Source organism: Mustela nigripes, chromosome 9 (assembly GCF_022355385.1).
Source record: "Mustela nigripes isolate SB6536 chromosome 9, MUSNIG.SB6536, whole genome shotgun sequence".
Lineage (NCBI taxonomy): Eukaryota > Metazoa > Chordata > Mammalia > Carnivora > Mustelidae > Mustela > Mustela nigripes.
This window is the reverse complement of record NC_081565.1, coordinates 5,831,125-5,859,047: the sequence shown is the minus strand read 5'-3', so window position 1 is coordinate 5,859,047 and position 27,923 is coordinate 5,831,125. Positions and strand designations below refer to the sequence as shown.

General features: G+C 44.8%; 1 protein-coding gene across 15 annotated transcripts in view; it reads right to left on the bottom strand.

Annotated features, from left to right (window-relative positions):
• FNBP1 (formin binding protein 1) overlaps positions 1-27,923 on the bottom strand; it is a 144,423-nt gene that overhangs the window by 65,144 nt on the left and 51,356 nt on the right. For all 15 annotated transcript variants that reach the window (XM_059410558.1, XM_059410544.1, XM_059410543.1 and 12 more), the window contains exons 2-4: positions 24,661-24,776; positions 12,524-12,580; positions 11,682-11,829 (exon numbers count right to left, since the gene is read on the bottom strand). In XM_059410558.1, the coding sequence (XP_059266541.1) occupies positions 11,682-11,829; positions 12,524-12,580; positions 24,661-24,776 (321 nt within the window). The remainder of the gene's footprint in view (positions 1-11,681; positions 11,830-12,523; positions 12,581-24,660; positions 24,777-27,923) is intronic.

Sequence of the window (27,923 nt, the reverse complement as noted above, 5' to 3'; positions counted from 1 at the left end):
GCTGAGGGCAGAGCTAGGAAGATCCTGAACCTTGGAGGAAGTACAAAAGGCAAGTGGGTTTTCTGAAAGCCAAACAGACATCACTTTAACACGGAATGGAGGGCAGGAGGGAGGGAAGTCCTGCGGGCAGGGAGTCAGGGGAAGAGAGAGCGGACAGCGAGGCAGAGGAACAGGCTTAGCGGTGCCCTCTCTGGCTCCTGGAGCCCTGCCCGGTCAGAAGCTACATTCCTGAATTGTCAAGAGGACGATCCCCCATTTCGCAAGCAGAATTACTGTGTTCTGCGATTTGCTGGAAAGATCTCCCTATCCCCAGGCCCAGTTTTACTTCGAGATTTAAAGACAGACATAAAGACATAAAAAAAACCCTTAGCACCAAACTCAGACCTGTGCTCTAGGTTTATGGTCTTGAAATGGGTGTTTTCACAAAATGCGAGGCCAGTCCTGGGCTGAGAGGAAACACACACAAGAATACGCAGAAAGTGACAGGCACTGCCAGGAAAGGCTGAGTCGGCTGTATCATCAAAGGAATCTTCTCTGGAGACAATAGGTACTCCCCCTCCCCCCAGGCCCCACACACACACACACACACACACACACACACACACACACAGAGTCATATTCTGGGAGCAGAAGGCTGATTTTGATTGAAAACCCACACAGTAAACTTTCTCCCTGCTCCTTCATTTAATACTCAAAAATAAGTATCATCTTATTTTTCAAGCACGGTTGTGCACCTTGACCTGACAGAGAAGCTTTCTCCCACGAAGGACTCCTTGGCCGCAGTCCTGTCCGACTAAAACAACCATCTGAGAACTACACTTGAGATCCTAATGTCTCCCGTGACATAAGGAAAAATCAAGGTGTCCGTGATTTTCCTTCTAACGTATCTCTCCCGGTACGTGGTGGTGCCTGAGCCCTTAGGAAATCAGAGAGTGGTTCCGAAGGCCTCTTGACCGTCCTGAACGTACCACGACCTCGACAGCAGTCATCTGGGGCCACCTCTCTCTCTCTCTCTCCTCCTTCAGTCGGAAAAGCTAGCTAACAGTTACAAAGATAAACAAACAGACCGGCTTGCCAGATGTGCGTGTTGTTTATTAACAAACAATGGCAAAGCGTTGCTTCCCAGGACAGTGAGCAAGTGTGTCTCTTTAAAGTGTGCCTAACAAACAATGGCAAAGCGTTGCTTCCCAGGACAGTGAGCAAGTGTGTCTCTTTAAAGTGTGCCTCCGAGCTCTAAATAAAGAGGAATTGTTCTCTAGAAAAAGATAATAAGTCTTTTGGAGCCACAAAGTGAAGTCATCACAGTGCTTTTCTCCTATCAGCAGAGATGGGAAATGGCATCTCTGGGGACCCAGAGAGATGCGGCTGACTTTCTCCTGGAAGCAGGGTGCTTTCATTTCTCTTCAGCAGTAATAACAGACTTTTGAAAATGCCTGATGGTATCTCAGCAGACAGCGAAACTTACTTTCATTTCAACTTTTTGGTTAGACCTTAAAAATATACGGGTAGAGTCTACGTATACAATAAAAGCATCCTTCCAGATTTTTTAGGATTCTCCCAGTAAGCAGGGGCCGCTGAGATAAGAATCAGAGGAAACCTAAATTAAGCAAGCACAAACTTTAAGAAAAACTACAACGACAAAGCTTCCAAGAAGGTTTTACTGCGCTGCAAGAGATCGCCCTTAGACTGTGAAAATGTTTATCATTCACACTCCACAATTAGGTACAACAGCTGCTCGTTCTTACACTATTTATATATAATAGACCACTGATTTTTAAAACTCCATAAAAAAGCAAAATATGGCAATGATGTGAGAACAGCCAAATCCAGAAAAAAAGGGAAAAAAAAAAGAGAGAGAGAGAGAATAAACACTCAATTGAGGACAGTCAACCATCTGGAATTTTAAATAAAACTCAGATTCCCCAGATGAAAACAAAGGAACACAAGACTTGAAAAGGGCAAAGAAAAAAGGGGCTTGCAGAAAATATGTCTGTGACAAATATTATAATTTCCTCAAAACCCACAGCGTGGTGGGTCTGAGCAGCTTCCAAGCCTGACTCGGGATTAATTAGCACAACTACGAATCCTTGCTGCAGAGACATGGCTGGGGACCGGGGAAGGAAACTCAACCACCGTCAGTCCCGCTCACGGGAGCCACCGCAACCCCAAACCATAGACCTAGAAGCGTTGGTGATGGCAGCGCATTCTGATCTGTGTGGGATGGTCACAGGATTAAATAAACATGATTTATTCAGGAAGGTCCATTTTCCTCCATCTATTTATAACGCAAATACTGTCCCAGTGAACTACCTCCCAGTGTCAGGCTCAGTTGCTTAACCCTACCCATCCCCTCGACCATCTGGGCACCGGGCAGGGGACCCCACGCGCGATCCAGCAGCCGGTGCCAAGTGGCCTTTGTCCTCTCCTGGGGTGCCGTCTCCCCACAGCTCCTGTCATTCTCATGCCGGCTTTTGCTACCCAGACCTCTCCACACACTGACAATTCACCTGGACTCCAGGAGGCTTGTATCTGTCTTTCAGAATAACCCCTTCTCTCACATTCCTTAAAATTCTGATTGTTTTTGAAGAATCTCAATTAACTCTTTTTTGGACTTGAACTCACGACCCGGAGATCAACAGTCACATGCTCTATGGGCTGAGCCAGCCAGGCGCCTCCTGATTAACTCTTAGGATGAAAGAGTCTGAAAATGACCAACATGGAGCAGTGATGCCCCTCACTCGACCCCCGCTGAGGGTATCAATCCCGGACTTCCAATCCCAGACAATGCGCATCACCATCAGTAAGAGTTTCAGATAAGGCGCCAGGTTGAAGAGGGTGAGACGTTAGAGGCAGTAATCCTTCCCCAATAGGCTGAAAGCTCTTACAATCAACTTTATTCATTCCACACATATGAATTACACGCCCCCAGGTGCAGGGTGCGGCCCATGCTGGGTGCTGTCCTTGTGGCCACGGGGTGGTAAGAGAAAGAGGACGAGGCACAGAGAGGGCGGCTGTGGGTGCAGCAGCATTTTCAACAGATCCGGATGACATTTTTTGAACAAACTGGAGGCGTGAACTTGCAAAGGTCTAGGGAAGGAGAGATCCTTCAGAGCGGCTGGAACAGCAGTGGAGGTGCCCTGAAGCAGGAACGGGCTTCCTGTGGTCCTCGACGGCTGATGCCAACGTCATCAGACCGAGATGAGCGGTAAGACAGAAGCAGGCAAGGGCTGGACCGCGGACAGCGGTTTCCCGGGCCGCGCCGAGGGTGAGGGAAAGCTAGGGAAGGACCGAGGAAGGGAGGGACGGGGTCTGTCTGCAGGATGACAAGGCTGCACCGGCTGCCGTGCGGAGAACGCACCGAATGGGGCAGGCGCGGCGGAGGGACAGGGAGGAGGTTGCTGCACCTGTTCACGGGACAGCTGGTGGCACAGGTGGAGACGGGGAGCTGCGCCACAGACCTTGGGAGCAAGAGGGATGAGGTAGGAGGCTTGGGGCAGTCCTCCAGGTGAGACAATGAGGGACCGGATGAGGGGTGAGAAGGGTTTGGATTCAGAACGTTTACTGAAGGTAGAGCGGACAGGACCTGATCTGTATTATATAGACAGGGCCCATATTATATGGGGTGTGAAGGAAAAAGAAGTCCTGGACGCCCTATTGTTTGGGCCAGAACCATTACGTTAACAAGGAGTGCCATTTAACGACCCGAGGAAATGCAGACTGGAACAGGGGTATAATAAAGGGGTTTGGGGGATCCACACAGTTTCTTTTTGGATGGGATAAAAAGCCCTCTGCATCGCACAGCTAGGCATCACTCCTAGTGCTGCTGGGCTCCAGGGACACTCCCTCCCCCGACAAGGGGGTGCTCGGAGATGCTGCATCGGGCTCATCCAGGGAGATGGCAAGTGGGTGCCTGGATACAGGAGAGTCAGCTGGGACACAAAACATCCGTGAAACAATTCCTGGTTCTAAGAAGAAAAAGAAGGTCTCGTTCTAGCTCATGAGGGAGCACCACAAAACCCAAAGCTGCACTTCAAATCCAGGGAATCAAGAGCAGAATGTCAGCCTCCTGATAACTAGGTATGTTATAACTAGGTATGTTAGCCCACAATTTCGGGTGAAATTTTAATGATTCTGCAAATGACAGAACCACAGCGGTGACAGGGCCTTGATGAACAGCACGCGCCTGTCACATGTCCTCCCAAAACAAAGGAGACATAACAAAACCAAATACACCTTCTAGAGATACATTAAACCAGGAGCTATCCGTGGGTGTCCCACCAGCAGGACATAGGCAGAAGACCAGCAACTTCTACAGGGCTCCCTGCTTTCGGATTTATTTAAATAAAGGTGGTAACCCCAGTAAAGAGGAGGTATTATGGAAACCCTCCTCTCCAGGTCATGAAATCGAAAAGTCCCTCTTGGCTTTCTGTGTTCTCTCCTCACAGGTCCTGCCTGGCTTTATAACGGAGCACCCCAGGTGCGTCTCAATGGGACCGGAAAGATCAGAAATTGACTTGTAATGACTTGATCACACACGTAAGACTGTTTTAGTTTCTGCATTCCCTCACGCTAGGCTTTGTCTGTTTGCTGAAATCTCTTATAAAAACATATTTGATGCATAGTAGGGTCAGTCCATGCTACAAAACTGCCTTATAGGATATTAAGTCCTTCCCTAAGTTCCTAAATAGGACCTACCCAATAGCTAACTTGGAGACCATGGTATCTTTTAGTATCAATTTTTAAACACCTCTGGGACCTCAGGGAAAAGATATAACTGGCCAACCTAAGTAATGTGGGGTCTTGTAAGCACTCTCTGAGTTTATAAAAATTTTAGTGAGTCATTGAAGGTACTGTATAATCGTTTCCTCTAGAACTTTTCAGATAGCCGCTGCCAAAAAGCGATTCTGTTCCTGGCAATATTTGGTAATGAACCATACTTTCCACCTGCTGAGAAAAGCTTGCTTGGAAGTTCCAGTCAATGTCGGCCAGCACCTCCTGACTCCCCTTCTGGAGCTACAAATCTCTATAAAAATCCCTCTTACACGGTTCGCGGTGATCACCGTGCATTACCCTGAAACACACTCAAAGGCTCGAGCTGAACCAAACCACCTCTCCGAAATTCTTTAACAACTTGATTCAATGGGCAAAAATCGCCAGCAAGGGTATCTTTACCCTCATTCTTATAGGGGAATCTATCTGATAGCGACTCTGAACTACCCACACTTCAGATCGGGTAATTCACAACCTCGTTGATCATTTCCGTGACTTAGGAATCTCATCTACACTTCTCTCAAAGACCATCACTCTTGTAAATGACCAGAGCTTAATTAAGAACCATAAATCACGTATGTTCGACCTCGTACTCTCTTCCTGGGAATTTAGCTTGGAGGAACGGTGCCCACCCCACGCACAAAAGAGCTATGAAAGAAATGAGTTCTCTGCAGTACTCTTTATATAACTAAAAGTAAGTAAATAACCCGAAACTGGTAATAGCCTACAGGTCAAATAGTAAAGAATTAGTTAAGTGAATGATACGAGCATTAGAATAATGCATAGCCACTAAGATTCTAATGATGAAAACTACCTGTTTTCATGCAGAAAAATAAAAACTGCTTATGAAATTAAATGGGGAATAAAGAAAAATGTAAGTTATATCCATATAGGACTAATATGCTTAATTGTTATATATAGGAAATATATTTATATAGACATATTACATATACATGTCTATATCAGTCTTTGTACACATCAATATCTTTGTGTCTATAAGTGACACCTAGAAAATAACTTGGAAAAAAATGAGGATTTTTACTTTTAAAAATTTCAAGTTTTTGTTCTTTAATCCAGATTTTTGGTAACATTCTTTAAAAATATTGACAATTAATACATGAATCATAACATTCCCCCCTTCAAAAAAGGGGGAAGAGTACATAAAAGAAATAGAAGTTCTTTTTTTTTTTTTTTTTTTAATTTTTAAAGTAGACTCCACACCCTGACGGAGGAGGGTGTAGACTCCACACACCCTGACGCAGGGCTTGAACTCACGACCGGAGATCAAAACCTGAGCATAAATTAAGAGTTGGATGCTCAACCGACTGAGCCACTGGTGCCCCAAGAAACAGAAGTTCTTTTTGCATGTCAGCTAAAAGAGATGACTATTCTATTTATTGCAAATCTCTCAAAATCTAGGAAAATCAGGCAAGTATAAAAATTTCCAGATTTTACACATTAAAACTCATCATGTTGCCTCATAAAGAATATTGATTTCCGGGCGCCTGGGTGGCTCAGTGGGTTGAGCCGCTGCCTTTGGCTCAGGTCATGATCTCAGGGTCCTGGGATCGAGTCCCGCATCGGGCTCTCTGCTTAGCAGGGAGCCTGCTTCCTCCTCTCCTCTCTCTGCCTGCCTCTCTGCCTACTTGTGGTCTCTCTCTGTCAAATAAATAAATAAAAAAAAAATCTTTAAAAAAAAAAAAAAAGAATATTGATTTCCCAGTAATTTCTCCTGAACACCAGTAAATCCCAAATATTGTCACATAGTACAGATTTATTGATAATTTACATCTGTAGACAAAAAACTGAATACAAAGCAAAGGAACCGGCAGTGTGTACTCTGACTTATGTTCTCCCCAAAGACAGGCCACTGATTCTCTCTAAAGAGAAGGTGAGTACCTTGCTAAAATCTAATTTCTGGGGTGCCTGGGTGGCTCAGAGGGTTATGCTTCTGCCTTCGGCTTGGGTCATGATCTCAGGGTCCTGGGATCGAGCCCCACATCGGGCTCTCTGCTTGGAAGGGAGCCTGCTTCCCCCTCTCTCTGCCTCTCTACCTACTTGTGATCTCCTCTCTCAAATAAACTAAAAAAAAAAAAAAAAAAAAAAAAGTTATTCTTGAAAAATCAATGCATTTTCCTAACAACGAGCCTATAAATTTGTGTCTCGGAACAAACTGTTTCCTTAAGATACTATGTGGGAGAGTTGCACGTCTTATGGGATCAAGGGAGGTGTGGACATGGCTGCCTAAAACTCACCTTTTCTCCAAAGAACGTGAACCGCAGGTGTTGTTCTGTTTTATAATGGGAAATTTTTAAGACTTCAAGGACACACAGCTGGCTCATTATCATGAAGTGGCCCCCAGGATGAGAAGAATGTCCATCTCTCCCTCTACTTCCCTCTTACTACCTTCCTTTCAAAGGAAGGAAACATTCTTTACAGAATGAGCTCTGTCACCACAAAGACCCTTGTTAGAGATTCATCTATTCAAACACAGCAAAATCTAGAGGAGAAATAATTTTCCAGTAGTATTCCAAACTGAACTTGGAAATGACTCGATATGCAGTAATGAGATCCAGCAGTAATCCTATAAATTTGAAATCATCCCTTTGGGCAGACAGGATTTCGCCACTGTACCAAATGGCCCAAAACGCATTATAATAATGGTTAAGACTGGCACTTAAGCAAGACATGATTTCTGGTCAGCTCTGAGAATTACTAGCTAGACCTAAAATGGTGAAAGCCTCTCATTTCAATGCTGTCCACCAATTCTACATTTTTAGAAAGTTCTTTTTAAATGCACCGGGCCATACTGTTATGACATACGGTCTCAGGGAAGCCTGTATACCTTCCTGCTTTCTGTAATAAACCCTGATCAGAACACTCGAGGGGAGATACCTGGGTGGCTCAGTCGGCTAAGTGTCTACCATCAGCTCAGGTCATGGTGGCAGGGTCCTGGGATCGAGTCCTGCATCCAACTCCTTTCTCAGCGAGGAGCTCACTAGACTCAGAATGGGGCTCAGAGAGCCCTCGGAACCCAGTCTAATGTGTCACAGCTGGTGGGGCTGCCTGAATCCCAAGCCCATTTGTTGACCAGAACATCCTTTCCTCTCCTAGCCCGACAGCCTCCCAGGGAGCTGTGGACACACAGCTGGTCTGGGCTCTCCCTCTCCTAGGGAAGATGTGCAGCACGCGGTCAGCCCTTCACAGCAGCATGGCAACAAGGCCCCTGGCTGGGACACCGGAAGACCTGGATCTGAGTTCCAGCTCTGTTGTGTCACTTCTGCTGGTCACAAATGTCACCACAAAGTGGAGAAGATCCCATTCTGCTGTGTTTTTAATAAGAGTCATCTTTTTTTTAAAGATTTTTATTGATTTATTTGAGAGAGAGAGAGCAAGAGCGAGCGCACACAGAGGGAGAGAGAGACTCCTTGCTGAGCAGAGAGCTTAATGTGGGGCTCGATCCCAGGACCCTGAGATCATAACCCAAGCCAAAGGCAGATGCTTCACGGACCAAGCCACCAGGCGTGCCAAGAGTCATCTTCACTTTTTGCTTTCTTAAAAAGATTTAATTAATTAATTTATTTGAGAGAGAGAGAGCATGGGGGGGGGTGTTAAGGGAGAGAGGGAGAAGCAGACTCCCCACAGAGCAGGAGCCTGACTTGGGACTTGATCCCGGGTCTCCAGGATCATGACCTGGGCTGAAGGCAGCTGCTTAACCAACTGAGCCACCCAGGTGCCCTACGAGTCATCTTTTCAAGAATAAGTAAGATCATTCACTAATAAGAGTCAGAGGAGCCCAAAGGGAAAGCTCTAAAGGAGAAATATTGGTCATTATGGTTCAACCTCAAGGAGGGCCTTACCTAGAGCTGATTGCTCGTGAAGAAGCGGACACTGTCTAACCCGGCATCCTTGAATGTAAGTTAAAGAACGTCACTCAGTGGAAACAAAAACACGCATGTGAACATGCATGGCCCCGAGAGCCACACAGAGCCACCCCCCGGGGAAGGGCCTGACCCCCGCCTTGCTGCCTCCAGCCTCCTGGTCTGGGATAAAATGTGTCACTGTCCGCCCTCCCGAAGGGGTGCTGTGAAGAGAAAATGTAAAGCCTAATAGCTCTCAGTTATTATAATCCACAAAAATGAAGACTCAAGGCGAAACAATTAAACAGACAATATAACCAGAATAATTTCTAAAGTCGCCGCGTATCAATATACAACCTAATGGCCCATTACGTGGTCATTCAAAATAATGATAAATATGTAGGAAAAAAGCACAAAGGTTCATGATGCATTCCATTGAAACACCACAAATACACATTTACGTATGGCTATTCTTTCTTTCTAGAACTTTAAAAGGGTTCCCAATTTCCTAAAATGTCATTTCATGTAATTACGAAATGCTTCCAGAGCCCGGTGGTTGTCGCTCTTCCCAGTGGAACATCTGACTCAGATGTGTGCTTGTAATTCTCCCTAAAATAAAAGGAGCACTACGAACTGCAGATCTTATTTAATGTGTCTCTGTATCACCTATAATTTACTCTATAAATGACTATAATTCCTGATTAAAAAAGGAACAGAATTCAAGCTACAGATATGACGGACTTTACAAAAGACATGATTAGCAGTGAATGAATAAAACAAAAGGACCCAATCATAACAACGAAAAGGAAATACAAGGATCCTCCACTAATGACACAAAGTCCAAGAACAAAGTGAATCAAGTTGAGTCTAAGACGGCTCCTCTCTACTTCCTAATGCTTACTTCCACCCTGGCACTCTTCCAGGTGCTTGGGATACGACAGGAGCCAAGAAAATTCTTGCCCTTGAAGAGCTTACATTCTAGTGTGAGACGAAAGAAAACAAATATATAAAGTGTTAGATGTTGGTAAGCACTATGGGAATACAGTAAAGCAGGGAAGGTGGTGGGAATGAGGCGGGGAAAGAGAGGAGAGACTTTGTAATTTTAAGTAAGGTGGACAAGACAGACCTCAAGAAGACGCTATTCCTGAGAAGTCAGTAAGCGAGCTCTGTAGATATCTGGAGCCAAAGGTTTCGAAGGAGAACAGAGCCAGTACAAAGGCCCTGGGCCAGGGTGACACAGGGTGAGGTTGAGCAATAGCAAGGGGGCCATGTGGCTGGAAGAGAGGCATTCAACAAAGTTAACAGGAAGCCAGTTTATGTGGGCTCATATCTCATGATTCACTTCAGAAACAGAATTTATATTCTGTACTAAAGTAAAGGCAGAAAGTTCTGGTTTAGGGTGTTTGCTAAATTTCTAAGCTACATGGGTAGCTGAAGGTCAGTCAAAAGACACAAAGCACTGAACAAAGAAACAAACAGGAAGAAGGTATAAACTTTGCAAGGTTGAGGGAAGTTCAAGAACCTGGGAAGCAGTCCAACATCAAGTTCAGATTTACTCTATTTAGTTTATGATTATATTAGACATTTGTGCTTCATTCTGAACTTCAGTATTCTGTGCACTGCTTCCTTTCCATCATAGAAAAGATCTTTAATGAACGGTCTGGAAGATGCTGTCATCTAATTTGGGGCTCTAGTGCAGGGTTTCTCAATCTGGGCACTATGGACATTATGGGGCAGGTAATTCTTTGTTGGAGAGGCCGCCTGTGTATTGTAGGATATTTACGAGCATCTCTGGGTTCTACCCACCAGATGCCAATGGCAACCCCCTGGCCGGTCAAAACTATCTCCAGATACTGGTAAGTGTTGCCGGGGTAGGCAGAAAAATTGTGCCCAGTTGAGATCCACTGCTCTAATGTGAACAGATAAAATATGTCATCTCAGTTTATGAACCCGTGGTTTTTGCTTTGTTTTTCAAACCAATGGTTGTTCTTAAGGCATATATCTGTTCCTAACTACTAAACTCGCCCAAAGCTATGTGCTACCTATTTATAGCTTACTTAGAAAGAAGTAAACTCCTCAGATGTTCCAAAAACTTTCCTGTCCCAGGACCTTTGCACTGGCTGCTACCTCCGTTGCTTGTCCCAGGCAACTCTACCTCATCCTTTGAGTCTTATTAAAACGTTGGCTGTTTAGGGCCCTGGAAAGCTTCTCCCCGATCCTGAGCACAAGCATGTTAGGTACTCCTATCATCTCCTCCTGTGGCACCTACACGCATACTTCACAGCAACAATCACAACTGCAATTAAGTAATTATGTTGATGATTATTATTTAACATCTCTTCCATTTGTTCAGTAGCAATCCCACCTTCTCTGTTGGTTCCTGCATGTCCAGGGCACCAGAAGAATTATGGTGGACTTGGATTTAAATGAGAAAAGCATTATCGTGGGGCAGCTTTAGTACTTTATTCCTAACAAATTATGATGCCCTGTGTAAGCCATCAGAGAACAAGGACACGAACAGCAGCTTACAATTAAACCTTTTAGGACAAAACCTTGACTATGAATAAACTTTATGTGAGTGCATGTTTTTCTCCTTTGTTAACAGTAAGAGCTATGATAAGATGATAATGAATGCAGGAGGACCAAAAAGGGCCTCTTCCTTCGAGGACCCAGAAAACAGTTGATGGCACTGAGATCATCTTTCTGGCTTTTGTGAACACATTATAAGCATTTAAGTTAATACTCCTTATTCCACGCCGCGTGGACTACCTGATATCGCTTATTCTTTTTATGTGTGAGATCCTCAAATACATTTAAACTCCTCTTAGGGATTTTATTCGGGGGGGAGGGGTGTCCTCAGATAAGTTTCAGTGTCTGAGGGACCCTTGCAAAGACCTAGAAACACCTTCTAGGAACAGGGTCCATAACTTTTTCCACGATTCAGTTCAAGACGCACCACGTTATAGGACTGTGTTTAATCTGAAAGCTTCTAGGAGTATTCCCGTTGCCCCTGGTCCATCTCTTAGGAAGGAAAAAACAAACTTCTGTTACCGATTTCCTCTCCTGCTTCAGCTCCTGGACGTAGCGGGCTAACTCCACAGTGATGTTCGAGGTCATGTTCTCGGAGATAACTTCATGCTGCCCAGCGTAATCATTCATTTCATTCAGGGTGGAAAGGAAGGCTTTACAAGCCGTATACCTACGGAAATGAGCACACGCCACGCTTTCAGACAGGGGCCCCGTCCGTTCTAACACTGTATGTGCTGACGAAATATTAATTAAAATCAGGTTAATGTGCGTCAACGTCCCATAGGATCCCGAAAGTTCATTACTCATAAGAGCGTTCTCGTTGAAATGGCTCAGAATTAATTACCACTGAAGCACTCTACATTCTGTGAAGCCGAACCGCTCTATGTAAGGCAGTATTTAGCCTCGTTAATCCTGGTTCAAATATGACCCCAGATACCGTACATGCCAACTATGCATTAATTCAATGGGTGTTTAGATCTAAATTGGAGATTTAACACTTTTGCACTGTCCATGCTAAGGTGCCTAAGTTGCTTACTGGAATGGACAGATTTCTCAAAGAGACGCCTGACATTACAAAAGCCAATCAAGACCATGGAATGCACAATCCTCACTTCCTGTATTTGCTGAGATTACATTCTGAGCTTTTCCCAATTACCTTAATTGAAACAATCTGGAATAGGTCTAGTGACTCAGCGCAAGTTAGCCGAGCCGGGTTTTTACCGTTCTTGATGCCAATTTAAAAACTAGCACAAACACGGGTGGGGAATGCAGCTTATTTTTGTACATTTCCTTTCCCCTTTCCTTCATCAGCATCACGGCCGGTGTAAAGATTACCAGCACATAATTATCAGCGTTAAACAGACCTGTATTCTTCTTCCTCCTTCGAGTTCTTTTTAGGTTGGTATTTCTTTGCGAGGTTCCTAAAACAAAAATGCAGACATATCACCTTCTATAGAAAGATGATTGAGAAATCGGGAATGAGAGATGAAGTCAGTGCTTTGTGCATAAGTTAAAAAAAAACAAAACAAAAAAAAAAAACGCAAAATGTCCGCAGCTGAAATCCATTTATTTCCTTCCTTTTTTTTTTTTTTTTTTTTTTAAAGAAAGTCATCTCTACACCCAATGTGGGGCTGGAACTCACGACCCCAAGACCAAGAGTTGCCAGCTCTCCCAGCTGGGCCAGCCAGGTGCCCCTGCTTCCTTGCATCTTTTCTGCATGGGAGATAAAGCTCTGGTTGTGAAAGATTTGCATCGTTTTTAATCTTTTACCCCAAAGGTAGAGCACGTGAGAACAGAAAGGGTCAGGAGTTGATGCTAACCTGGCTGTTACAACCTGACTTTAATTGGAGAGTACAGACCATGTGTGCACCTGCGGCCGATTTCATCTGCAGCACTGAGCTGAGGGTGAGTTTCCCTCCGGGCCACCGTTCCCTCCCGATCATCTTCACGATGATCCAAGAAAAGCATGTGGACTATGTCCAAATGCTCAAATTAAAAATCCAAGTACCGGGTGCCTATGGGGCACCGTGGTTAAGCATCTGACTCGGTTTTGGCTCAGGTCATGATCTCGGGGTTGTGTGCTCAGAAGGGAGTCTACTTGAGATTCTCTCTCTCCCTCTGCCCCTCCCACTCGTGCTCTCTAAGATAAATAAATAAATCTTAAAAAAAAAAAAAAACAAGTGCCAAAGGCATGTTGTCAGGGCTGTGTGGTTGCTCCTGCAAAGAGCTAATGAAAAGGAAAGGAATTTAGGGGCTGTTAACATAAGACGTTTAATTAGGAGGACCTGCCTGCCCAGGAGATTTGCACTGACCACACTCAGATGAGACAAAATCACTCACATCTCTCTTTCTAATCTCGCCTCCAGGTCAAGAATCCAGACAATCTTTACATTTAACACACTTAAATTTACACAAAAACCAGGAGGTAGCCCTGAAAAAAATGAAACTCACTCCCATGGATCCCACCCCTGACTTGGGTGGCAACAGCCAGGAGAGGCTGACTAATGGTCCATGACGGGGGTCCTCACTTGACCACAATGCAGTACTCACTTCCCTGTTTATCCCGTTTCTATTCCTCTTTCCTAGTAGCTACTTTCATTATTTCACATTTTCTTTTATTCTCCCTGAATCTACAGATTCGCCTAGAAAAATGTGCCATCATGAGTTTACAATCTTGATCATGGTACTTTTTACATACAAAGTGGATGTGATTTCATCTCTAACAGGTGTTACTAGATGACGTGAGGCAATGGACTTCAGTATAAAAGGGGTGCCTGGGTGGCTCAGTGCGTTAAGCTTCTGCCTTCGGCTCAGATCATGATCCTGGGGTCCTGGGATTGAGCCCCACATCAGGCTCTCTGCTCAGCGGGGAGCCTGCTTCCCCCTCTCTGCCTGCCTCTCTGCCTGCTTGTGATCCCTGTCTGTCAAATAAATAAATAAAAATCTAAAAAAAAAAAAAAAAAAAAAAAAAAAAAAGACATTGCTCTGGGATGGGTTGAACCCAGACAAATCAGTGAGCAAGTCTGGGCGTCATCTGGGAGTTTAAGGGAGTTGGATGAAATGACCTCTATTGCCCCTTCAAGTTTTCTGATGCAGTATATAACACCCAACAGAATATCAATTGTTGCAATTTAAAATGAAGTTATTGGATGCTTGGGTGGCTCAGTCTATTAAGCATCTGCCTTGGGGCTCAGGTCAGGATCCCAGAGTCTCGGGATTGAGTCCCGAGTCCCTGCTCGGCAGGGAGCCTGCTTCTCCCTCTGTCTGCCGCTCCCCCTGCCTGTGCTCTCGCTCTCTCTGACCAGTAAATAAATACAACCTTTTAAAAAATAAAATAAATAAAATAAAATGAAGATATGAAGAGCACGTGGGTGGTGCACTCAGTAGAGCATGTGAGTGTTGATCTTGGGGTCATGAGTTCAAACCCCACGTGGGGCACAGAGCTTACTTAAAATAGTAATGATAACAGTAATATCATCAACAGTAATGAAATAAAAGTAAAATGAAGACATGAGCATATGATCATTTCAAAATTTAATTAATTTTTGACTATTAATTATAATTAATAACTGATGAGAAGAGAACGTTCCTGCTTGAAGGCTGCTCTGGTGTGACCCATGCTTCAATAAACCATGTCATATTTTCTCTGCTGATACTCTGGACGCATAGAACAGTTTCCCTAATAAATCTAGATCCAAAAGGATGCTGAAAAACATTTCCTTTAAAAATATGGCTTAGGGGCACCTGACTGGCTCAGCAGGTGAAGCATGTGACTTTTGAGCTCGGGATTGTGGTTCGAGCCCCACACTGGGTATAGAGATTACTTCAAAAATAAAATCTTTGAAATAAATAAATTAATTCATTAATAATGTGGCTTAAAGACACAAATAATGCAAAGGAGAGAAATCTTCCTTGTTGAAAGCACAGTACAGCCGAGATGGTTCACCACAGTCACTCCTTAAAAGGCAGATTTAGTAAAAACAGTCCATCCTACTTAACAGGTGGCCAGGATGGAAAGGGGAACACATGGAAAGCACATGACTATATAACCAAGAGGTTCTTTTCCACATAGACATAGAGTAGAATATATGGGAAGTTGGAGTGTTAAAAAGCCTATTGGCTGCATGTGTGTTTTTTTTTTAATTTGATTGTTTTTTTTTTTTTTTTTTTTTTGGCAGAGAGGAAGAGGAGTTGGGGGGCGGGGGCAGAGGGAGCGGGAGAGAGAATCTTAAGCAAGCTCCATGCCCTGCGAGGAGCCTGACGTGGGTCTCAATCTCCCAGAGCTGTCAGAAGTGTGTGAGACTCTTGATCTTGGGGTTGTGAGTTCGAGCCCCAGGTGGGGTGTAGCGACTACTTAAATAAAACAAACAAGCAAAAACCCACTTCACATTTTAAAAAATAAATTAAAAAATTTAATAAATACACATTTTCTTTTCAGTTTCCAGTCCTAAGCCTTCATAAAAAGAATTTTAAATTTTATATCTAGTTGAAGGAAACATAGCCTGACTAGAGACAGGTAAAACCAGAATTCTTTTTAGTTCTTTCTCACCAGTCCAAACCGAAACGGGATTAAAGACAATAGGGGGAGGTCTGTTGTGGGTGACAACCTGTGGAGACGGTCACGTTGGGATGAATGAGTCTCACTTTGACCATGTTGGCATATACAGCATTCAAAATGCTTCTTAAAAGCACCAGTGAGTAATTCACTCTATAAATGCCAACAGAAAACTAAAAGCTTAAGAGGTATGGAAGGGAAAATGAGAATTTTTCTCTCAGGGACCACTAGACAGAAGGATCAACTTTCATCTCCATTAGAGATGAAAGTTATTTTGTATGGGGTCACCTAAAACAAGCAAGGGAATAAACCACAAAGAGCAGCTTTAAATTTATGGGATCTTTCTGAGAAATTTTAAGTGTTTTATGTATTACACTTGCTCTTCAGACAGGCTAATGAAAAGGTAAGAGAAAAACATAATCCTCTCATAAGGATACTGGGTTTAAACTTGGTTGATCCGAAGAGCCACAGGGAAGCTTTAAAAAAAAAAAGGAGATACCTGGGCCCAGTGCCAGGCTCTCTGAAATGGAAGGTCCAGGGTTGGGTCCAAGAATGTGTTTGGTTTTTTTTTTTCTCTATCTTTCCTTCTTTCTTTCTTTTTTTTTTTTTCAAAGCTCACCACAAGACTTCCGGACAAAGACAGCAGAATAAAATTCAATCAGAGAACTGTGCTTTCCCAACAAGAGGTGAGAAGGAAAAGCCAGGACAATGATCAACAGCAGAAAACAAGCCCATGGGGAAAGAAGCATAATTTCAGTCTACGCACTTTGTAAAGTGGCGACCGTGGTGAGGGACAGAAGATTCTGGGGCCGTGGAGAAGGATGCTGTCCCTACTCTTGCTGCCACTACAGCCGGGGGTGAAGTGGGGTAGGAATAAGCCCATAAAACCCTTAAGATCAGTTTCGACAATATACACTGAAGGGTGAGTAAACAATCGAGGACAGTGACAGGAAAGCTCTGAGAAGACGCGCAGGCTGACCACCCAGGTTCCAGAATTCAGGCAGGAGCAGGGGTCACACCACCTGGATCCTCACGCTCCAGGGCTCGAAGCTGGATGCCCGCGGGAGATCACGCCTAACCTAGGCATCCCGAAGGAACGAGGATTATCTTTGACCTAGCGGACTAAACTCTCAAACACAACCTCTAGCAGAGTTCTGGAACACACTCAGAGTCTCAAAGATGAAAAGTACAAAGCCAGATGCTTTGCCTCACCCTTACCCCGTAACAGAGCTCAGAGGGAAAGGCCAACCGTTCTAGAAGCATGGCCAGGAACGCTCACCTACCCTCTATCAGAACCTACAGCAGCACTGGGGTTGCTTAGGTGGGTAAGAACAGCATGCTTAGAAGTTCATGTGCCTTATCTCATGAAGCCCCCTTAACAACCCTGGAAAGGAGGAATTACTATTATTCACATTTTACAGATGAAAAAGATGAAGCACAGACAGGATGGGCCCCAAGCTGTGCGACAATTGAACAGAAGAATCAAGAATGCATCCCAGGTACTGGGGCTCTAGTGTCCGTTCTCTCAACTGCTTCGCCGAACTGCCCATATTAAACATAAGTGAGGCGAAAACATATGACATGTAATACAGGAGAGAAGGAAGGAAGGGGAAAAGAGGGAAGGAAGGAAGGAAGGAAGGAAGGGAGAAAGATTCGGAGGAACAAAAAGAAGGGAGCGAGGGAATCCCCCCAAAAAAAAGAAACACAAAAAAACCCCACAACAAATCAAAAAACCAAGCAAACAAACAATCTGGAAGAAAGGAAGCAAAAGAAACAAAAGCAAACCCCTCCAGAATATTTTACACTACAGGAAAACTTCATAAAAACACAAAGCCAATGAAGTCGAGAATTCCCGGGCCACGGGCTCAGACAGACTGCGAAGGTAAGGAAATGAACTAAGAACGGAAGCTACCACTACAGAACTAACGAATACGGTGGGCTGGGTATCAAATGTAACAGAAGCAAGCTTTGAGATGATCATTGTAAGGAAAGCAACTAACAAAAGCAGAAGAAAAGATTACCTAAAGAACCAGATACTTTAACATAAGGAAAAGCTGTATCTCTGAAGTATATAAAGCCAGTAAATCATACAGAAAAAATATTCAGATGTAACTGGAGAAAGTGACCCCGAAGTAAATGAGGGATTGGATCTGCATGTGAATGGGCTCTAAGGAAACTGACCAAGAATGATCAACAAGGCTGAGCTTGGCGATGCCATCAAACCGCTAAACAAACAAAAAATTCCTCACATATATAGTCAAAAAAATTCACCTACAAAAAAAGAAAAAAAAAAAATCTGGCTGGCCCCAGACTTTTCCACCAAAAACCAATGCAGCGACAAAGTTTGGAGAGGACGAAAATATGACTGGCGAATAACCAGGTCAAATTATTATCAAGTATGGGGACATTCTCAAACAGAAACAAACTCAGGAGAATTACTCCACAAACTCTTATTAGGGAAGGAAATATTCATATTTCTCTTGATGCCAAGAGACAGGGGGAGAGGTTGTGCTAGAACGAATGGAGGTGAGCATACATTTATATTTAAATACAGAATTAAGGGGCGCCTGGGGGATTTAGTCGGTTAAGCCTCTGACTCTCAGCTTAAGCCTCTGACTCTCGGCTTTGGCTCAGGTCATGATGTTAGGATCATGGGATCCTTCCGGGCATCGGGCTCTGCGCTCAGCACAGAATCTGCTTGAAATTGTCTCTCCCCCTCTCCCCTACCATGCTCACACATACTCTCTCTCTAATAAATAAAGAAATAAATGATAAGTAAGTAAGCAAATAAATGCAGAATTAAGACAAGTTAACTGTGGGACTGTGTTACAGACCACATTATATAGCTCAACTAGAAGAGGAAGCAAAACATGTAAAGATTATTTCCTTTCTCTTACTTAGCAGTGAGCCAAGTGAGCTTGCTTAAAGTTATAACAAGAAGTTAAAAAAAACAAAAACAAAAACCAGTAATGACATCCTACAAGTTTTTAATAATTTTTCTGCTAAATCTTGTAAGAATTCAATATTTATGGTTCAGCAAATCCTTCAGTTCCATCTGTATGTATTTTTTTATGGTGAAAGTAAATATAAGTGGAATTCCTTGTATACACAATATATTTTATAAAATGATTTCTACATAACTACCTTTTATTGACAATTAACTCTAATTAAAAAAAAAAAAAAAGTTGGCCAGGACATGAATGGTTCACCAAAAAGAACGTATAAATGACTCAAAGGTATAAAAACAGGCTCAACCTCATTGATAATAAGAGAAACACAAACTAGGGCTCAGACTCTCCTATTTTTACTTATCACATTGGCAAAGACAGGACAAGACTGGTACCAAGGAGCACTGAGGGTCAAGGTCAATGGCACTGCCCCACGCTGTGCCATAAGCCGTAAGGGTCACAGCCTTTGAGTGGCAACTTGGTGAACTCTACCAGAACCAGAGTGCTACTTTCAGGAACTTTGTTTCTGGAACGGCTTGTCCAAGTGCATTACTCAAGGTTATGCATTGCAACTTTGTTCCGAGTTGCAAACAATTGGAAACAATCAACAAGTCCACCAAGCCATAGCAATACTGTAAAACCGCAAAAATAATGAGTCCTCGGAACAATCTCCAGGATGTAGAGAGACAAGGGCACACGGAACTGCTCGGGAAGCAAGGAAGAAAACACACCCTCATTTGCCTGCGGTGTCATAAAATTTCTTGGAAAAGATAAACAAGAGACTGATAACATTTATTGTCCCCAGGGTCAGGGTTAAGAGAAGGGACCCTTCATATGGAATGTTTTAAACTTTGATTAGGAATTCGACCTTACATTGCCTTGAAGAAATAGTAATTCTGGCAAGGGTCAGTAAACTTTTCCTGAAACAGGTCAGACGGATAGTATTTTAGACTTGGAAGGGCGTCATGCTCAGGTGTCCCTGTTGCAACTAGTCAATTGCAATTGTTCTCAGAAGCAGCCATAGGACAACACATTAATGAATGGGCGTGGCCATGTTTCTGCATAACTTTATTTATAAAACCAGGCAGTGGATGGATTGGGACATAGGCTGTAGTTTGCCAACCCCCCAACCTACAGAAATCAAAGCCCCAATGAACACCCACTGCTTCTAAAATAAGTTAGCATAGGGACGCCTGGGTGGCTCAGTTGGTTAAGCTGGTGTCTTTGGCTCAGGTCACAATCCCAGGGTCCTGGGTCACAATGCCCGAGTCCCGCATCGGGCTCCTAGCTTGGCGGGAAGCCTGCTTCTCTCTCCACCTCTGCCTGCCACTCTGCCTCCTTGTGTGCTCTTTTTCTCTCTGACACATAAATAAATAAAATCTTAAAAAAAAAAAAAAAAAAAAAAACCTGGGGCGCCTGGGTGGCTCAGTGGGTTAAAGCCTCTGCCTTCAGCTCAGGTCATGATCCCAGGATCCTGGGATTGAGCCCCACATCGGGCTCTCTGCTCAGCAGGGAGCCTGCTCTGTCCTCTCTCTGCCTGCCTCTCTGTCTATTGTGATCTCTGTCTGTCAAATGAATAAATTTAAAAAAATCTTAAAAAAAAAAAAAAACTAAGTTAGCATTATTTTTCCTCTAATTAATGCTGAAAAAATTAAAAATGATTTAATACCAGAAATCTCTCCAAAAAGATCGTGTTGCTTTTTCAAATCACACTGGTATTTCAAGCAAGCATTTGCTGACCATGCTTCAGTCACCCTGGCCTTTCCATTCCTTGAACATGTTTCCACCTTAGGACCTTTGCACTCACTGACCCCTTGGCCTGGAAGAGCTAAACCCAGACCTTGGCATGCTGGTCTTCTCTCTTTGTGTTTCCGTTCTCAAGCAACAGGTTTTCCCTGGCCAGTCTAGCTACGTAACCCCCACCCACTATCACGCTCTATTACACCACTGGCTTTATTTACCTGGGTTGATAAATGCTATCTTTAAAAAAATCTTGTTTGCTTATTTGCATGTGGTCTGTTTTCCACAGTGAGAAGGTGAGCTCCAAGGTGTCTTGTTCATCTGAGCTCCCCTGGTACTCTGCTCACACACTGTTGGTTGTTCTGTTTGTTGGTAAGCCCTCATCAGCTCTCATAGCTTATGCAAACACATGATTCTCCTTGAAGCAGTGGGGACCAAACATCTCAGACCTGGACGTCTCGATTCAGCCTTCCTACAACTATTTCCTGAGTTCCTATCATGCATCAGGAGAGAACACAGCAAGGAGGCTGGTATGGTTAGAGCAGAGAGAGGGAAGAGGAGGAAAGAGACGTCAGAGAGGTTGGGGGATATGGTCACATAGGGCTTTGTAGGACATCCATGCTAAGGGCTCTGGATTTACAGAGTGAAATGGGAAGTCGTTGGAATTTTGAACAGAGTGCCATGATCTAGCTGCTTTGTGGAAAACAGACAGACAGGAGGGGAATAAGAGAAACCAGTTAGAAGCCTCGGAATAACCCAGGTGAGAGGTGATGGGGACTGGACCACAGCGGCCGAGGTGCAGGTCAGAAGAAGGGGTCGGATCCTGGGTAAATTTGCCAAGTACAGTCACTGGGACTTCCTGATGGCTTACACTGGGGACACTGGGGATGGGGGCGGGGTAGTGGCAGAGAAAGAGGGAATTTCTGACCTAACCAAGAACAGGGTTTCTGACCTAACAGGGAAGGAGCAGCTGCCTTCAAGTGCCTGGGAAAAGCCGGGCCGTGCAGACGCACACTGTAGGTGGGCAGCTTCGGCTTCGGACACTTTCCATTTCAGATAGATTTTAGGAGGTAATGCATAATCTATATTGGAGTCCAGGACAGAGGGCTAGCTTGGAGGTCCACACACCTGCGAGCCACTGTCACGTGGATCACACTTAAAGCCAGATGAGAGCACCCAGGGAACACAGACCGAGAGGGGGAGGTGACAGGGACTGGGAACTAGGGCATACTGGGTGAAGAGGCAGGAGGCAAAGAGGACCCCGTGAGATGCTAAGAAGGAGTTCCCAGTGAGGGAGGAAGGAAGCCGGAAGACTAGACTGAGGCCAAGCCAGGAGGAGGAAGCATCCGCCCCGTCAAAGCCGCCGATAGGTCAAGGACGCCAGACTGCGGACAGGCGATTGGGTTGAACAATACGGAAGTCACAGGGGCCCTGAAAGGGCAGTGCTGGCAGAGAGGTGTGCAGTGAGTTTAAGGTAGCGAGAGGGGAGGGATTGGAGACAGCAAGTAAGAACCCTTTGAAGACGTATGACTGCAAAGGGGAACAAAGAAATAGTGGCACCGGGTAGGAAGAACGACCTCAGGAAAGTTTGTTTTTGGATGATGGCGTGCTCGGGTGTCGACGGGGATAATAACCCGGGAGAGAAGATCTGAGGACGTGGGAGAGAGAAGCACTGGGGCTCGGTTCCAGAGCCGGAGGGAGGGGGGACACCGAGTGCACAAGAGGGGAGGCCTGGATGTAGACAGAAGCATCTCGGGGCAGGGGGCACAGATGCTGAGAGTCTCAGGACATTTTCTTCTGACTGCTTCCGTGCTCTCGGGGACGTAGCAAACAAGTGGCGAGGATGGGAAAGGAGATGCTGGGTTTGCAGAAAGGGGAAACGGAGTCTCTTCGGTGAGCGGGCAAGCAAATCAGCCAAGGACAGGAAGGAGGCTTATGTATTGGCACTGAGGACCTGGCTAAGGGCTCAGTATCGAGGGGGAGGAGACCAGTCTGAAGGGTTAGTTCAATTACTCCTGATCCGGTACATCAACTTCTGCCAACAAGAACAAATTCAGACACGGCCTAGGGATGGAATGAAACAATGTTAATACATACATCTCAGGGGGCGCCTGGCTGGCTCAGTCAGAGGAACATGCGACTCTTGGTCTAGGGATTGTGCATTTGAGCCCCATGTTGGGCACAGAGCCTACTAGATACATATTTAAATCTCAGGAAAAGCACTTCTCAAGAGGCTGCCGTGAGAACCCTGACATCTACTTCAACTTGTGATCCACAAGAGGGTACACAGTCAAGGAGAGCCACCGCACTTGACCCTAAATCCACACTGGAATTTGCATTCTTTTCCAACAGCCCCCCCCCCCTTTTGCTACCTGCGTCCTCCGCCCCTCACCTAGGGCGGTAAGAAAGGGCCAGAAGCCAGGTGCAGTTCAGAGGGGGAGCCAAGAAAGCCCTTTCCCTTTGTGACACGGAAAGGAGCAGACACTTGCTAAAAGCTGAATTAACAGCATCTACTCCCAAACCTCCTGAACAAAACAGGATCATGACAAAGGTGCCGGGAAGACAAGTGTAAGCTAACAGAAGAAGAAAGGGAACAAACACGTAAATCCATGCAGTGAGACCGTATTCTGGCTAAGGACGTTATGTAACCCATTTTCCCACGAAGGGCATTACGATGAACAGTGTGATATTTGGCTAATGAGGACGAAGCAGCCCCTTCCCTGTTGCTACATTCAGGATGGGAGGCGGATGCACACACGCAGTGCCAGAGATCGACCTGGGTTCAGCAAGTCATAAGCCTGTTTCATTGAGCAATGGGTTTTTGTTTGATTTACTCAATGGAAAGAGCACGTGTCATTCACAAAAACATCCACATGTACCCTCAGGGCCTTATTTATAAACAACACCAGCTCTAGGAGAATCCACCTTCTCTCAGGGCCCCTGACATATCCCTTCTGCAGACACTCTTTGGGTTCAAACGAAATGTTTCTAGACCAAAAGTCATCTGGATCTTTAACAGATCTTCAAACAATCGGCACCAACCCATTCCACCAAACAAGAAATCATTAAAGATTGTGACCACTACATCCAGTTCCAGCTTCATTCTACCAACAACTTTTACACATTCTAGCTAAAAGCACAGATTCCTCGGATAATTTCACCATTAAATATGTAAGCGGTCCAAGCACTTTTAAAATGCTGCCCACGGGACTCGTACAGGCTTCTAGATGGAGCGTGGATCGGGAGAAGCAGTTTGGAAAACTATCTACTTAGAGCTAAACACCTGTGACCCCACAATTCCAGTCTTGGGTGTATATAGAGTTCATATCCCCAAAAAGGGGCCAAGCAATAGCCTGGTGGCCGAGAAGTGGGTGAACTGTGGTATACTCACACACCCAAGACCAACCACCAGTGAATGGAACAAGCTCCCCCACAGACAGCCACACAAATGACTGTCCCAAACCTAAAGTAGAACAAAAGAAGCCAAACGCAAACAGTGCTTAATAAGTGAGTACTTTCACATGAGGTTCAAAAGCAGGCAAAACCGTCTGTGTCACTGGAAGTCAGAAGTGTGAACAGCCATGGGAGGAAGGTGTTGCACTGGAAGGGGCCAGGGGACCTCTGGGCCTGGATTTGCCTATTTCTCCACCTGGGAGCTGATGACATGGGGGTGTTCACTCTGGGAAGATTTCTGGGGCTATACACTTATGACATGCACTTCTACCTCTCTATATATTACACTTCAATTAGGAGTTTTCTTGAAAAAAAAAAAAAAAAAGTAGCTCCAAAATTCAAAAACTATCCTTTAAAAAAAAAAAAAGAAAAGAAAAACAGAGCCTAATAGCAATAACTTAGTTTTTATTTTTATTGTTCTATGAAAATAAATTTTCTCTATCAAAAGCAAGGTTTTTTTTGTTTTGTTTTAAGATTTTATTTATTTATTTGACAGAGAGAGACACAGCAAGAGAGGGAACACAGCAGAGGGAGTGGGAGAGGGAGAAGCAGGCTTCCCGTGGAGCAGGGAGCCCGATGCGGAGCTTGAACCCAGGACTCTAGGATCATGACCTGAGCTGAAGGCAGATGCTTAACGACTGAGTCACCCAGGCGCCCCAAAAGCAATGGTTTCTAACTGAAATATTACCTTACATAAAAGGGGGAAAATATTTAAGTACTATACATTCACAGGATAAATGAGTATATAAATTATCACTACATCCATTTTGCAATTAACAAATAACCTTTTTTAATATCGACTTACCTGAGCTGCTTTGCATAGCTGAGTTCAATCTCTGTCCTTTCCTTTACAAATTTGATGTATTTCTCAAGAATGTCAATTCCCCACTGTGTGTGTTTTTCTAAGTTGTCAAATTGGTCCTGTTTTAAAAAAAAACAAAGAGAGAGAGAGCTTTAGAATCCTTCTCTGCGATTAATATAACTTCAGGGAACAATTCTCTCAACAATATGTGGCGGTACAGAAAGCAGTTCTAGTATTTTCCATGATTGTACTGGGTGCTTTTCTTGTGGAGCCGTTTTAAATCAACATTACCAAATTTGGTTTGAAAACTGCCCGGGGTACTGAACTCTGACCCATTCGTTCATGTTAGAAACACAGTTTGGGGATATAGTTAACATTCTGGTACAAAGGAAAATATCTTTTCCAGATTCCAAAAACCGAGAGCTGAAACACACATCAGCTCAGTCGAGCTCGCCAGCACCTCACCTGTTGCCTCTGAGTTAATTCAAACCAGCTCTCTGAAATTTGGGGCAAGCAAATGGGAACAGAAAGAGTGACAAAATACTGCCTTCTTCAAACAGATAAATGAAATGACTCATGCGGACTTTATTCAAACATTCGAACATTTATGAAACCCACACCGTGTGGGCTAGGAAAGGAGCCGGGGAACTGAAATGCACAGAAATAGAGCCCCATCTCGCCTGGAGGTTCCTAGCCTGGAAGAATGAGAGGAGGTGGGTATTTCAGCAACAGCTACTGCAAAGGCGAGGACACATCCAGGAATCTGGGGATTGGGGGGGGGGGTGGCACTTGTCCCTCTGGAGGGAAAGTGGGGGGCCGAGGGGAGGGCTCAAGGGAAGAAGGGTGGTGGGTAAGAAACTGGAAAAAGTCCCAGCCCATCACCCCAGGCCTCAAACAGAGAGAGTGAAGGAGCTTAGCCTCTTCAGTGCACACAAGTGAGCCGTTGAACTTGGAAGGAGAGGCACGCCCACAGACATGCTGAGAATGGCCAGGAGGTGGAAGCCGGGAGAGTGTTCCCTAGTCCAGAGGAGAGAAAACGGGAGCAGAGGGTCCACAGACCCGTAACAACTAGAATCCGCTAGCTTCAGCCGCCGACTGCAAGAGGAGGCTGGAAAGGAATAGGAGGGCGGGGCGAGATTCTGGGGGCCCCCCTGCCTCTGGCTCCCGGGACGAGAGAATCGAGGGGCTGGGGTGACGTAACACAATGCCCAAGGGAGTGACATGTCCAGAGGGGAGCTGCAAACACAGACCCATTCGGAGCTCAAGGAGGCAGGGCTGTGACCTGGTAGGTCTGAAGGGATTCCCGGAGAAGGTCAGCAACACGGGCTGCCGCGACGCCCTGATAGCGGAGAGGGGCCTGGCCTCTGGGAGCGCCCAGAAAGGCCTGGGAAAGCGACAGGAGTGTCCGTGCGACATTGTAGGGAAGGGAAAGATGGACTGTGTCCGCTGTCTCCTGGGAGACGGCAGGAAAAGAGAAATATGCGCGTTCTGGCCCCAGCCTGGAACTCCACCACCTGGGGCCGCAGAATGTAGCCAAAATGTAGCCATTTGCCTAGAGATGCCGAATCAGTCACGGCCTAATTTCACAATTCAGTCATGAGGATCACAGGAAATGGAGAAGAGTCAAATCGAGTATAAAAAATACAAAGCCACAGTTTAATCCTATCGCAGGTGTGTGAGATCCTAAGGACACAGTCGGTGCCAAACTTCAGCTTGGTTTTAAAACTTAGCATCTGCCACTTGATGGACACCGGTCCTCGTGCTCTCATTCTGCGTTCCATTCCAAGTTGTTCCCTAGAGGTCCACCTTGGGTGGGAGTGGGGGCCCTGCAGAGCCAAAAATATTTTTCTTTTTCTTTTTCTTTTTTTTAAGATTTTATTTATTTATTTGACAGACAGAGATCACAAGTAAGCAGAGAGGCAGGCAGAGAGAGAGAGGAGGAAGGAGGCTCCCTGCAGAGCAGAGAGTCCCAGGACCGATCGATCCCAGGGGCTCGATCCCAGGACCCTGGGATCATGACCTGAACCAGAGGCAGAGGCTTTAACCCACTGAGCCACCTAGACGCCCCCCAAAACATTTTTTCTCCAAGAAATTCTCTTCTTGAAGAAAACTCATCTCCTCTTACTTCCACCCAGGCCCACAGAACAGGTTGAGAAACTAAGGTTTTAACTTACTGGAATGGTTTTCTCATGAAAAAGAATCACTGCAAAACGTCTTCAAATCTAATAATTCTTTACATTATCATAAAAAACAAGGGACAACTCTGTAAGGTTTTCATTGATTCTTGGCCTCCAATAATATATTCCACGGACATCTAGTTTCTACTTCAAGGAATACTAGTCAGGAAGGTGATTTATTTATATCCTCCATATAGACAAGGGTGGTCAAGCAAATTGATAGGGTAAACAAGACGGTAGGTCACTTCAAACTACTCGAGAGAACAAATATACAAACAATTCAAGTCATGATTACAAATCATTCCTAGCTCTTCAGAGCAAGGCTTGTTTAAAGCTCTGGGCTGGTTGGTAACCCTCTGCTAACCTAGTTTCATAGCTAGTTTCCTATTTATTTTTAAAACGCCTTGGGGCGCCTGGGTGGCTCAGTGGGTTATGCCTCTGCCTTCAGGTCGGGTCATGATCTCAGGGTTCTGGGATCGAGTCCTTATTGGGCTCTCTGCTTGGCAGGGAGCCTGCTTCCTCCTCTTTCTCTCTCTCTCTCTGCTTGCCTCTCTGCCTACTTGTGATCTCTGTCAAATAAATAAATAAAATATAAAAAAAAAAAAAAAAACAAGTGCCTTTCTAGACCCCTCCCTCCATTTGAGTCCTGGTTCATCTCCCATTCCCAGAGGCTTACTATATTCAGGAGTTAAAGGGGTTTCCTTGAAAACTTGCTAACAGGGGCACCTGGGTGGCTCAGTAGGTTAAAGCCTGTGCCTTCGGCTCAGGTCATGATCTCAGGGTCCTGGGATCGAGCCTCACAACGGACTCTGCGCAGCAGGGAGCCTGCTTCCCCCTCTCTCTCTGCCTGTCTCTCTGCCTACTTGTGATCTCTGTCAAATAAATAAATAAAATCTTTAAAAAAAAAGAAAACTTGCTAACAGCATCTGCTTTTAAATTGTCCTGATGATAATCTCACTACATATTTTTCCCTGTGAGTATGTGGTTCTTTTTTTTTTTTTAACGCTCTGGTGTATAGAATACAGAGCAAAAGCTTTTGATACCGAAATTCTTTTTTTTTTTTTAATCTACATTTGAATTGAGTCTACC